Source organism: Nicotiana tabacum, chromosome 20, assembly GCF_000715075.1.
Source record: "Nicotiana tabacum cultivar K326 chromosome 20, ASM71507v2, whole genome shotgun sequence".
In the NCBI taxonomy this organism is placed as follows: Eukaryota; Viridiplantae; Streptophyta; class Magnoliopsida; order Solanales; family Solanaceae; genus Nicotiana; species Nicotiana tabacum.
In genome coordinates, this window is record NC_134099.1 from 37240447 (window position 1) to 37255069 (window position 14623).

Consider the following 14623-nt stretch of genomic DNA (forward strand, 5'->3'; position numbering starts at 1 on the left):
TGATTCTATAACCGTATTGTTATGAATGTCGGGAATTTTCTGATTTATGAACCAGAAATCGATATGCTTTACTATTAGTCGCATATCCTATGAAAACACAATCAACGGTTTTCGGTCCTATTTTTACCCTTTTGGGTTTAGGAACTTGCACTTTTGCCAAACACCCCCATACTTTAAAATAATTCAAGTTGGGCTTCCTTCCTTTCCATTTTTCATATGGAATGGATTGTGTTTTGCTATGGGGTACTCGATTTAGTATTCGGCTGGCCGTAAGAACGGCTTCCCCCCACAAGTTCTGTGGAAAACCAGAACTTATTAACAATGTGTTCATCATCTCCTTTAATGAACGATTCTTTCTTTACGCAATCCCATTGGATTGGGGCATGTAAGGGGCTGTTGTTTGATGAATAATTTCATATTCTAAACATATTTGTTCAAAAGGAGATTCATATTCACCACCCTATCACTTCTTATCATTTTGATTTTCTTGTTAAGTTGCGTTTCAACTTCATTTTTGTATTGTTTGAATGCGTCTATTGCTTCATCTTTACTATTAAGTAAGTAAACATAGCAATATCGAGTACTATCGTCAATAAAAGTTATGAAATACTTCTTTCCACCGCGAGATGGTATTGACTTCATGTCACAAATATCTGTGTGAATTAAGTCTAAAGGATTTGAATTCCTTTCAACCGACTTATAAGGATGTTTAACATACTTAGATTCCACACATATTTGATATTTTGATTTTTCGCATTCAAACTTAGGCAATACTTCCAGGTTAATCATTTTTAGCAAGGTTTTATAATTGACATGACCCAAACGTACATGCCATAAATCATTTGACTCAAGTAAGTAAGAAGAAGCTGAAGTTTTATTATTAGTTTCAACAACTATTACATTCAGTTTGAAAAGGCCCTCAGTAAGGTAACCTTTTCCTACAAATATTTTATTCTTACTAATCACTACCTTGTCAGATACAAAAACGGACTTGAAATCGTGTTTTACAAGAAGTCCAGTAGAGACTAAGTTCTTCCTAATCTAGGGAACATGAAGGACGTTGTTCAAAGTCATGACCTTGCCAGAAGTCATCTTGAGAAATATCTTACCGTATCCTTCAATGTTTGATGTAGCAGCATTTCCCATAGAGAGCGTCTCTTCGGGTCCAGCAGAAGCATATATAGAAAATGCTTCCCTCATAGCATAAACATGGCGAGTGGCTCCAGAATCAATCCACCATTCCTTTGGGTTTCCTACCAGGTTGCATTCAGAAAGCATGGCGCACAAGTCATCAACATCATCATGCTTTTCTACCATGTTTGCTTGACCCCTTTGCTTGTCTTTCTTTCGAGCACGACACTCTGTAGATTTGTGTCCAATTTTCCCACAGTTATAGCAGTTTCCACTGAACCTCTTCTTGCTTGGGTTGTATTTCAGACCAGAAACCTTCTTTCTCTTTTTGTTATCTTCAACAATATTTGCTCCTATTATTGTTGAATTTCCACGGCCTCTCCTTTCAGCAGCTTTATTGTCCTCTTCGATTCTCAATCGAACAATGAGATCTTCAAGGGACATCTCCTTTCGTTTGTGTTTCAAATAATTTTTAAAGTCCTTCCACAATGAAGACAACTTCTCAATTATTGTTGCTACTTGGAATGCCTCATTGATGACAAGACCTTCAATGAAAATTCCGTTAGTAAAATTACTAAAAATTTTACTTTCAACATTAGCATTCATTTGAAATATACCTTCAGCAAGTAGATCATGAATAATCACTTGTAACTCCTGGACTTGGGTAATAACAGACTTGCTATCTACCATTTTGTAGTCCAAAAATTTTGCAGCGACGAATTTCTTCATCCCGACATCTTCAGTTTTGTATTTCTTTTCAAGCGCATTCCACAATTCTTTTGACGTCTCCACGCCACTGTATACATTATACATATTATCCTCCAGTCCGCTAAGAATATAATTCCTGCACAAGAAGTCAGAATGCTTCCACGCCTCAATCACGAGAAAGCTATCATTCTCTGGAGTTTCATTTGGAAGATCAGGAACATCTTCCTTGATGAACTTCTGTAGACATAACGTAGTCAAGTAGAAGAACATCTTTTGCTGCCAGCGATTGAAATCCATCCCGGAAAATTTTTCGGGTTTCTCTGCCGGTGCCAACGCCGGAGTTCGACTTGTCGATGCGTTGGCAGTCATCATCGGAATAGCTTGATTTCCGTCATTCGCCTATTTTACTGTAAAAATGACACAAACAAACGTTTAATAAACGTTTAAAACTGGAGTAAAAAATCACGTAGATTTTAATCTCCAACAAAACGCCACGAAGGCTTTACTCTCCAAATGGAAGTACACAAAACTACAAAGGTTTTAAGTTTCCAGAATAATAAAAGTAACACAAATACATAAATTAAAATTATTAAATTCCTTAAGCTTGTTGATGTTGTTTCCTGTATAGTACTTCTTATCTGGTATAAATATGGAATGATAGAAGATCAAGTTTTAACTTTTCCACTCTTAGATATATATTATCCTATTATCAGCTACCTACAGCAGTAACATACGTAAATATAAATGATATAACTGAAACAAAAATTAATTCTAGCCCACTGAATTCATAGTGTTTCCTTAAGGAATTTAATCCCCTCCTAGTACCCAAGGTTATGGATTATTTACTCCCAGGATAGAACGAATTACACACTGGTGTAGCGGTACTTCAAACCCCAGTATTTCAGCGAACGCAAAGTTCGGCAGCAAATCACACTTACAGTTGCTTTGTTTGTAGTTTTAAAACAATGCAGAACAAGGAAGGAGAACTCAGAAGTCAAATGTAAATTCTGAGAGGAAGGAATGCAATGTATAACCGATGTTGAATTCTTACTGAAGAGGATATCAGATTGCAATTCGTTTTTCCAGTGTATACAGAGTGTAGTTTGAGTGTATATAGAGTGTATATCAATTATATACAGAGTGTATATCAATTGTATACTGAGTGTTTCGAGTGTTTTTTTCCGGTGTGTTCTTCTTTCTCTACAACTTCTGCTTTATTTATAGCAGTCATGTGAGAGAAATCCTCCCCCTCCATGGTGGAACAAGCATTAGGATATCATGGAGGAAGCACTTACATGGTGGAATGAACACTTGCTTGGTGGGAGGAGCACTTGGCCATGGTGGGAGGTGCACTAGGCATCTTGTTGCTTTCTTGGTGCAACACAATACACGGATTGGAAAACATCCGTTACAAACACGGATTATATCACGTTAATATTCACTATTAACAAATAAATTTGGTCCAAATAATTAATCAATCGATCGATCATTTGATCAAATCCAATTCTCATTTCTCATTCACTCTCATTTTAAGATTATTTCATCTTAAACAAAAACTCAACAATCCAAAACTCAACAGCATCCACCAAAACACACTAACTTTAGAAAATTCATCAATTGCAGCCATTGACGCCCCAGAAAGCAATACTACATCCGAACATTTTAATCTGGCATTTAAAGTTTTGGCACATTTTAAGAGATAATTGACAAAATTTCTTTAAATGAAAAATTAATGACTATACGTCTTCTTAAAGCAGCAAGGTGGCCAGTTGATAAAAGAAAATAATGCCATCTTAATCTTTTTAAAATAACAAATGTTGTGGAACAAATTTAATTAGCTAGAAGAGATACTAGTAGTCGTAGTCGTAGATAAGAAGGACCGGAAGTAGTATAAACTAACAAAGCAGAAGGAAAAAAAAAATCAACCTTTGAACCATGTATTGTACTATATAGTACAAACAAGAATCAAAGTGAATTTTTTTTTATTAGTAGTACAAATATATCGTCATATTCAATATCTGAGATCATGTTTAATGCATTCACCAACTACCTCATACAACTTCACCGTAAATGCATTTAACATTCAACTGCATTCGTATATTTGTAATTAACCAAGGAGTAATACAGGTAGCAGAACTGCAGAAAGTAGTTAGATTTAAATGAAAACAAGACAATATTCACCGACAGGTCACTCACTATATATGTAACTGATTCTGAAACTACTTTTGCTCCATCCCATCAATCAATAGTCTCTCAAATTATTTGCAAAGTTCTTAGTTCTGCTTTTGTTGTTGAAAATATGTCATCCATTGGAAAGATTGATGTTGAAGTTGAGGTGAAAACTCCAGCAGACAAATTCTGGAATAGCATTAGGGACTCAACCAATCTCTTCCCTAAGGCTTTTCCTGATCAATACAAGAGCATTGAAGTTGTTGAAGGTGATGGCAAGTCTGTTGGCTCAGTTCGTTTGATCAAGTATGGTGAAGGTAAACAGTAACAGGCTACTTCATGGATTATATATCTTGGTGTAATTTAATCTATTGCCGGTAGATAACCTGTCTTATCTTCTAGGTCACTAATTTCACTTATATGATCTGGATATGTCTTATTCCTCGTTCTTTATTATTACATGTTGTGTCAGTCGCTTCCGTTACCCTATTACCTTGTTGTTGCTACTTTTTGTCGCTTTATTTTCACTGTTTCTTGAGTGCCTTTCTACCTTCACAAGCTAGGGGTAAGGTTAGCGTACTCATTACCCTCCTCAGACCCCACTCGTGGAAGTGCACTGAATTTGTTGTTGTTGAGCTGTTATCTATGAAGATTAAACTGATTGATATGAGACAATAACACGGTTCTTTTGTCTGCTATTTATTTTTCACAGGATCGCCATTGATTACGTTCGCAAAAGAGAAAATTGAGTCAGTTGATGAGGGAAATAAGACAGTGGTGTACTCTGTAATTGATGGGGAAACCATGAAATACTACAAGAGTTTTAAGGGCAGCCTCACTGTATCTCCAAAAGGAGATGCAAGTTTGGTGAAGTGGTGCTGTGAATTTGAAAAGGCAAGTGATGAAGTTCCTGAGCCTCAACTCATCAAAGATTTTGCTGTCAAAAACTTCAAGGATCTTGATGCTTATCTCATTGGGGCATAAAGATCTTCTGTGAGAGAAATTATCGCATAGTTTGCTCTTTGCTGAATAAAACCTAAAATAAAATCTTATCTAGCAGAAAATATAAGTAGACTTAACTTTTCTAGTAATGTAAGTGTCAAGAATGGAAATAAATTAAAGTCGAGCTATATGGAAATGCGATGCTAGTTATGGCATTCTGTGTTTTTATTTGCCTAGAATTTGGTTTCACATGGATTCAAAATGGCATTTCTCATGCTAATCAATAAATAATGAGTTGTCTGAGGAGCTGAATTGAGAGCTACATTCACTTCACTGAACATTCAGCAGTATTGAGTACTAAATTGTCTCCTATATGTTGACCAATTAAATGGAGTACTCTCCTCCATCTCAATTTACGGAACCTGTTTGACTGGACACGGAGTTTAAGAGAAAATGAAGACTTTTAAAATTTGTGGTTCTAAACAAGTCAAAAAGGGGCCCAGAATATTTGTGTGGTAATAAAAACTTCTCATTAAGGTTAGAATTGTAAGTTTAACTTAAATTGTTTCTAAATAAGAAAAGGAATCATTCTTTTTTGAACGACCCAAAAAGGAAATAGGTTCAAAACGAGACGAGTAATATTCAGCCAAAAAGAGGGTAGTCTTTAGATAGAAACATGGGAAAGCAAAAGAGCGCTTTGCTTTTTCTTATCTTATTCTCGCCCCGATCCACACATTGACTACCAATAATGATATAAGACCTTACTGCTATAAGGATATACTACTCACTCTCCAGTGAGTGTAGTGAAGGACGGCTTGTTTTACTTATGGCATCGCTGATGTGCTTTCCAATGAAAGCGATTTCATATATAATCAAAGATCTCTCTACGAAAATTAATAGACACCTCTTTGCTGAAATTTACTTAATAAAGAAAATTATATATGTATACTATATGTTGAATTTCTTAGTTTTTTCATACGTTTAATTTTTATATTTTAAATATTCGTAGTAAAAATCTTGGCTCCCCTGTTGTATAAGAGTAGGGTGACAAAATGGTTACCAATACTATTAGACTCCTATATTATCAGCTACGTGGATGTGATTTTGAACTTGCACCGAATCTCAACCAATAAAAAATGAGTTTTAATTATAAATTACCTGTGTGGAGGGGCCAGGGGACACAAAATATCAATACAGATGCAGGTAAAAATTGATGGTGGAGGAAGGCTTGTAATTGTTTTCGACATATATCAGAGGGGGTCAATGACACTGTCAGTGTTGAGTTTCTTTTTAATATAGAAAGGTATTAAAAAGAGGGTGAATGGGAAATAGAGGGAAATGAAAATTTTGAGTAAAATTCTAAGTTTCTCTCTCCTTTTAATGAGACATTGTCCCTCATTGATAGAGGAAAAGGAGTTTGGTGGGTTTATATACAAATGCACTTCATGTAGTTCTTAAAGAGTTAGGAAGAAGGCAAGCCTCGCGTCGTCGTCGTCGCTCACTCGGCTCAGCACAGTTAGTTGCAAGAATGATCAAAATTATGTATCATTTCACACGCAGTAAAATCTGGGATAACATTGTAATCAACACTGTAATTAGGGGTGTACATAGGTCGGATTAGTTTGGGTTTTTCAATTACCAACATTGTAATCAACACCGTAATTAGGGGTGTACATAGGTCGGGTTGGTTTGGGTTTTTCAATTACCAACATTGTAATCAACACTGTAATTAGGGGTGTACATAGGTCGGGTTAGTTTGGGTTTTTCAATTACCAACATTGTAATCAACACTGTAATTAGGGGTGTACATAGGTCGGGTTGGTTTGGGTTTTTCAATTACCAAATCAAACCAATTGTGTCGGATTATTAAATTTAAAGACCAAACCAAACCAATAAAATTCGGGTTTTTTAATCTCAGTTTTTTCTCAGATTTTCGGGTTTTCGGGATTTTTTTTCATAAAGTCTTTATAGCACAAAACATCAAATTTGTGCTTCAACTATTTCTTTAATTCTAGTAAGATAGAACTATATAAGGTGTTTTTTAATAAAATAACATAAATATGAAATGAGTCATGACGTTGTACTAAAATATGCAACAAGAAAGATAATAAAATCGCATAAAATAAATATTATTAATAAGTCATAATAAAAACAAATATAATTTAAAATTATTAAGTTGCTAAAATAAGTACAGCTGATAAATACTATTATTTATATGACTAAACACTAAAAGAAAAATAAGTTATGCATTTTATCTAAACCATGGGGAAACTAAGAAATAAATATCCAACACTATTTTCATTCATAGTACTAATGAATTGAATGTCTTTTATTAGTATTAATATTGATTTGATTTTGGTTTAAGATTTATTTGAGTTACTACCATTTATGGACAACAAAAAATATTGGAGCATAAAAAAATTATAAGTCCAAGCTTGAAATAATAAGTTAAAAGATAAAATTATGAAAAAGTTTAAGTAACATTTATAAACTACACTACAATAAATATTTTTATGTATTAAACATGTTTAAAACTTCTATACATATAATGTCGGGTTGGTTTGGTTTCGGTTTGACTTTTTTTTAGCTAAAACCAAACCAAACCAATTATGGTCGGGTTTTCTTTTCCAAAACCAAACCATAATTGGATTTTTTTTCTCGGTTTGACTCGAATTAGCGGGTTAGTGCAGTTTGTCGGTTTCATCTGTATACTCCTAACTGTAATGATTTCTTGATTTCTACTTTCAACTGAACTATCAACAATTCCTGGCCATTTTTAAAACTACTTTTGGTCACAGATGTCTTAGACTCTCAATCGTAAATAGGGGTGTACATAGGCCAGTTAGTTCAGATTTTTCAATTACCAAATCAAACCAATTGTTCCGAATTTTTAAATCTTTAAACCAAATCAAACCAACAAAAGTTGGATTTTTCAATCGCGATTTTTCTCGGGTTTTTCGGGGTTTTTTCCGATAAAATCTTCATAGCATAAAATTTATAATTTGTGCTCTAATATTTCTTAGGTCCTAATAGGATAAACTATATAAAATGTTACCCAATAAAATAACACAAAATAATATAAGATGAGCCATGATTATACTAAAATACTCAACAAATCGCATAAGATAAATATTGCTAATTAATAAGTCATAATAAAAATAAACATAATCTAAAAGTACTAAGTCATGTTAAAATAAGTACGACTAATAAGTACTAAGTACTAATTACATGACTAAATGATATTAAAAGTAAGTTATGCATTTTCACTATCTAAACCAATGCAAAACTAAAATAAAAAATCCATTACTATTGTCATTCCTAGTATTAAATTGAATTTCTTTTGTTAGCATTAGTATTGATTTGATTTTGCTTTGGGCTTTATTTGAGTTACTAACTTTTATGTGCTATAAAATATATTTGACTATTCAAAATTCTAAGTCCAAACTTGAAATAATACATTAAAAGATAAAACTATTAAAGAGTTTAAAAATATTTATAAATTACATTACAATAATTATTTTTATCTATAAAATATTTTTAAAACTTGTATACATGTAATGTCGGGTTGGTTTGGTTTCGGTTTGACTTTTTTTAGTTAAAACCAAACTAAACCAATTAAGGTCGGGTTTTTTTTCTAACACTAAACCAAATCAAACCAACTCATAGTCGGATTTTTTTCTCGGTTTAACTCGAATTATCGATTTGGTGCGATTTGTCGGTTTACTTTGTACACCCCTACGTAACACATATATTTTGTTAGGCTAAGTCGACATAAAGAAACACTCAAACATAATGTTATATTGACTATTTTGAGTTAAAGCTCGAATAATTTTTCTTAAAAGGCATCATATAATAAGGGCATCTTTATATTTTATGCATAATTACTTTAATCAATTTTCAATTTGGAAGTTCGTCACATATAATCAAATACATTAGGCTGGGCATTTATCGGGTAAAATCGATAATCCGAACTGTTAATTATTTATTGGGTTATCGGTATCGGATTATTGGGTTAATAATTTTGTAACGGTTTAGAATTTTTTCACTATTGGGCTATCGGTTCGAGCCTCAGGTTGCCAATTTTGTTAATGGGTTAACCGATAACCCAATAAGAATTAATAAAATTATGACTTTACCCTTAAGTGTATGCATATGCTAGGGCTTCAGTTCATTCTCTCATATTCTTTCTCAGCCGTACTCTTCAGTTGCTTCATCTTCATTCTTCATAGACTTTACTAGTTACTCCCAGCGTAAGTCTTTAGTCTTATATATTAGGCTTTTAATTTCCATAACAAAATTCATCTTCATATTGGTAGTTGTGACTCTTAATGATTCTTTATTTTTTTATTTTCGTTTCTTAATTTTGTGACCTCACGTTGCGAAACATATAACTACTATCAATTTCTTTCGCACTTATCAATTCTTAATCGGCAATCTTCGTCAGTTTCGGATATATTTTTTAACATTATTCTTCTGTACAGTATGTTGAGCTTTGACAACAGGACAATATTTTCTTGCCTTGTAGGTGTTTTTCATTTCTGTGTTAGTATTGCCCATGTACAGATCAAGGTTTTGCTCTATGATTTCTTTTTTTAGGTTAGCATTTGACAAATAACATTTAGTTTATTTTGGACTATTAGTACTATATGTTTGGACTTATTAATTTTAAGGTGAAATTGCTACTACTTTATATTATTATTAATGTACGGACAACTGTTGTTGAAGAATTAGTACTATTCCATTTGTGGCCAGTGGACAGAACGCAAAAATGAGTAGTATACTATATGTGAATTCTTCTCTTTTTTGCTTAACTCCAGTGAATTGTCTTCTCTTTCTTGCTTAACTCTAGATTGAGTTATCTTATCCGGTAAACCGATAACCGAACCGATAATGATCGATAACCGATAACTGATAACCGATATCTTATCGGTTCGATTATCGATTTATCAAATTTGTATACCGATAACCAATATGCTAAACAGATAAAACTCATAACCGAACCGAACCGACCGATACCCACCCCTAAAATACATCTTTCTTTAATGGGTTTTCAGCCTAAACCAATTTACTATTGTATGTAAACCATCGTACAAGTAGGTAAGGTACTCCATTAAATTCAGAATTTCAACCAAAACGTTCCGAAATGGGCCACATGTCTAACCAGACATCTGTAAAAATAGCACAGTATAGCCAGTTTTTGGACTGGTCATTCAAAAATAGCCAGCGTTTACGAAGTCAATGAAAAATAGCCACTATTTTGCTGCAACAGAGACCGGTCCAACATAATATACTGGAGTTCGGTGCACCTGTGTATGAACTCCAGCATATTATGCTGGACCGATATACTTTGCTGGCTCCAGTATAATATACTGGAGACTGGAGCACCAGTGCTCCAAACTCCAATATATTATGCTGGATCGGTATACTTGCTGGAACTCCAATATAAGTTCCAGCATACTTATCCTGGAACTCCAGTATAATATGCTGGAGTTCAAGTATACTTATGCTGGATCTCTAGCATAATATACTGGCGTATTTTCTGGGTTTTGAACAGTGTTTTTGCTCAAATTTATCTTTACATGAAAAGTGGCTAAATTTCGATTACTTTTAAAATTTGCTATTTTTGAACGACTAGTTGTAAATCTGGCTATTTTTTAATTTCACCCTTGCCAACAAGTATGTATAGGACAGATTATTGGCTCCATACTTCCAATTAAGTGATGTCAGCCGATAATCACAAGATATATGTCTAAAGTTTCTTCCTATTTGCCTTGTTTGTCTAGGTAATTACTTATAACGTAATTACACTCTCTGTTCTCGAGGCTTTAAGAAATGGTGATAATTATATATTGTAATTACATTCAAATTAAAGGTGACTTAGCAGATTTAATATTTCCTTTTTACTTTTCAGTTTTGTTTTTGCAAATAAAGAATTTTTATAGCCAAGTAAAAAATGTACGAGTCAGTTGCTAGAATAAGGAAAACGAAACAAATAAATTTTACCAAATTATGGCTATAAATAGGAAAAGAAAAAATAAAATTATTTTCTTTAAAGATAAAAATAATAACTGAATTGATGACCCTGAAGCCATCATTAACCACACAAGTGATTATTTTTAAAAAGTCTTCACAACTTCTCACATATCTAGTGAGTGGAATATTATAAAAAAAGACCCCAAAATTTTTATTAATACTGACTTATTATCTCTAGATAATCCCATCACAAAATCTGAAATGATCAAAGCTTGTTTTTCCTTTAAACCATACAAAGCTCCTGGCCCAGATGGATTTCATCCCCTTTTCTTCCAAAAATATTGGAACATAATAGGTGTAAGCACGTGATTTTTGCCCTATATGAGAATTACTCCCAAAAATTCAAAAATAAAATAATTTTTCTTGGTGCGCAATTTTGTGGTATTTTTGTGTAATTATTTGTATGTTTGTATGTGCATGTTTATTTGTTAAATTAATAAAAATACAAAAAATGTCGCATTTTGCATGTAGGATTTAATCCTACAATTGTTAGTAATTAAGTTTGTTTTACAAAAAATAAAAATTACAAAAATAGGCATCGTTTGCATTTTTAGCATTTAATGTCCAAATATACAATTTTATGCTTAATTATTACTTAATTGTGCGTTAATTGTTATTGGGAGTTAATTTGCGCTTTTATAACTTAATTTAGTTCTTAATAATAAGTTAAGTATTTTTATAATTTAGTTTTAGAAAAAATAAAAGAAGAAAAGAGAGCAAAAATATAAAGAAAGTCGGAATTGAGCCTCTTCTTCGATTTCAAGCCACAGGCCCAAAAAATGACCCAATCTTCCCAAACGACCCAGTCCATTTCGAACTGGGTCGACCCAGTCCATAACCCAACACCCCTATTATCTTACATTTCATAAAATAACACAAAACAAAACAAAAGAAAAAAAAAAAACCCTAAAAAACACCCTAAACATCCGCCACCCCCCCTCCCTATCTTCTTCCTCAAGCTCCCCTCCATAGCAACCATGGCTGCCCTACCCCCTCACCCAACGACCACCCCCTCCAGCCCTTCCCCCCACCCCGTCACACTCACACACACACGCACCAACAACTCCATAGCTGCCCTCCTCCATCAAGCTTCGTCATCATCGAGTTTGAGCTCATCCATGGCTTCCCCTACTGCATTCAACTGCTTCTCCTTCTTGCTGCGTTCAGCTGCTACTTCTTCTTCGTGTTTTCGTCGTCTTCCTCCTTCATCACTGCTTCTACTGCCTCGTCCGCTGCTGCCCGTCCGAAGCCACCATCACCGCTGCTGTCGCCGCTACTTCCTCCGTCGCTGCTGCTTCCCCTCCTCCTTCCAGCTGCTACTGCTTCATGCTGCTTCTTCTTCCTCCGTCGACGAACTGCTGCTGCTGCTCGTCGCAGCAGTTGCTCCTGCTTCACGTTGCTTCATCTTCTTCGTCTCGTCAAAGTTCGAAGGTTTTTCATTGAGTCGAAGCCCGGACAGATTTGTTTACAATCGAGTTCGTCGTTGATTCATCTCCGGTTAGTTGTTTTTGAGTTTTATTTTTGTCCATATTTCATTTTTATATTTCTCGAAGTAAAAATCGATAAATGTTCGATTCTTGTTTTGTTCGTTGTTCATCGTTGAAATAATTCTCTAGTGTGTTCATGTGTTTTGATTGAATTAATTTTCAGATTTCAAATGGAAAGTTAATTAGTGGTTTTTCATGTTTATTTCATGTTTGTTTTATTGTTTAGGTAAGAATTTGTTAGTTTGATGTTTGTTAGATTCAAATTGAAATTTAATTGATTATTTCTTCAATTTGTTTCATGTTGTTATATATTTTCCAGAAATTATTGATGTTGTTTGAGTCATTTAATCCGTCATGTTTGTTGTTTTTTTTAAAAAAAAATGGATTCATTCATGTTCATACTTTGTTTGGTTGATCTTGAATCCGAAATTTGTATAGTTTGATTTCTTGTTTTATTGTTTATCATTTATGATTATTTCTTGAATTTGTCTCATAATCTTGTTTAAAGTTTAATATAGGAATTGTTGGTTGTAATGTTGTTAGAGTTGATTTTAAATTCAATATTATTGAATTTAGAAATCTAAATATACTTGTTTGTTGTTGTTGAATCTGAAAATAGGTTTGTTGCTAAAAATATTGTTCAATCAAATTTTAGTTGTTCTTTGTTGTTCAATCATGTTCATGTGATTTGTTGTTGAAATGTTGAAGAAATCATGTTCATGAGATTTGTTGTTTGAATTTGTGTAGAAATTGGTCATATTGGCTATATTTTGGTTGAGTGTGATTAATTGATTTGTTATAGCTGATGGGGTAGTTTGGCAATTTGCAGTACGTTCAGGGGTAGTTTGGTAATTTCAGTAAGGTCGGAGGGGTAGTTTAGGAATTGTACATTTTTGTAATTTTTTATGTGAAGCATGGGAGAGAAAATGTAATGGTGTGGGTTTTGATATAGTTATTTAATATAAAGGGGGGACAAGAAAAATTTTAGTGTGGGGGAATCTTGTATTTGTTTATGTTAGGCATAGGGGACAAAATATAATGGGGTGGTGTGATATATTTATTTAATGTAATGGAGATGAGTGGGAAGATAATGGGTTTGGTAGAGAAAATGGGTTGATTTTAATTGATTAAAAGATTTATGGGATGAGATATAAGTAGAAGTCTTGAAATGAGATTTTAGAGAACACAAGATAAGAGAAACGAATCTGAAAAGAACAGAACAGAAAAGAGAGAATACAGAAATAGAGAGAAAAAAGGGCTGAACATTTAAGAGAAAGAAAAATTCCGAAAAATATTTAAGCTTTCAAAATAAAAAATAAAAACTAAAAAAAAATCTTCTTATTTCTTTCTTTGTTTGAAATCAGTATTAATTGTTGTTGTTTCATTCAAAGCTTGAAACTTTTGTTTTTGGGATTACTGCTCTACTGGTTTGCAAACTCTTTTCCTGGGTTGTTACTGTTGCTGAGCTGTTGTTGCTGTGTTGTACTGTTATTACTGCTGCTGATTCTCATCTTCATTTTCTTTTGCTTCCAATATCAGGTACACAACTGAAAATCTGGTTATTGTAATCCGAATATGAAGCATGAATACGAAAAATGAAGAGTTGAAATTCTGAATTAGCTTTAATTATATTCTGATTTTTATTTGTATGTACAAATTATTTAGCTTGCAAAAAATCAGAATCATGTAGCTATTTAATACACATAGTGGAACATTCGACGATAGCTTAACAGTTGAACTATCTGCATATATTGCCTAAATAAATAAATGGTGTAGTAACTTCGTCGAGTCAAAAATCAAACGAATAGGCCATCTAGTAGGAACTTGGTAGAAATATTGTTTAGAGTAAATATTATTGGTTAATTTCAGCATGTAAATAAATTAAGATATTTTCTCTTTTATTTGGTAGAGACAAACTTCAATAGAAAAATGTAGGCATTTGAGGACTGTCTTTTTTTAAAAAAAATAAAATGAGATGAGCCTCGCCCAATAAAATGCACTAATTGCGGGGCCCTCACAAATGTATGTATTAATTATTTAGAACATGGGGTTTGGCCGTCTAGTGAAATTTTACGGCCTTTCCCAAAACAACAATACGCTAGTCGCTCTAGGCGCGTCTTTAACAAATTATTTTCTTAAATATGGGTGTGCAT

The 14623-nt window shown here is 33.4% G+C and overlaps 1 protein-coding gene across 1 annotated transcript; it reads left to right on the plus strand.

Annotated features, from left to right (window-relative positions):
• The first annotated feature begins 4054 nt into the window (after nucleotides 1-4054).
• On the plus strand, nucleotides 4055-5146 carry LOC107811017 (MLP-like protein 423). The gene is made up of 2 exons (XM_016636170.2): nucleotides 4055-4325; nucleotides 4721-5146. Exons 1-2 carry the CDS (start codon nucleotides 4139-4141, stop codon nucleotides 4990-4992), a joined length of 459 nt encoding a protein of 152 aa, XP_016491656.1. The 5' UTR covers nucleotides 4055-4138; the 3' UTR covers nucleotides 4993-5146.
• Nucleotides 5147-14623: the final 9477 nt, after the last annotated feature.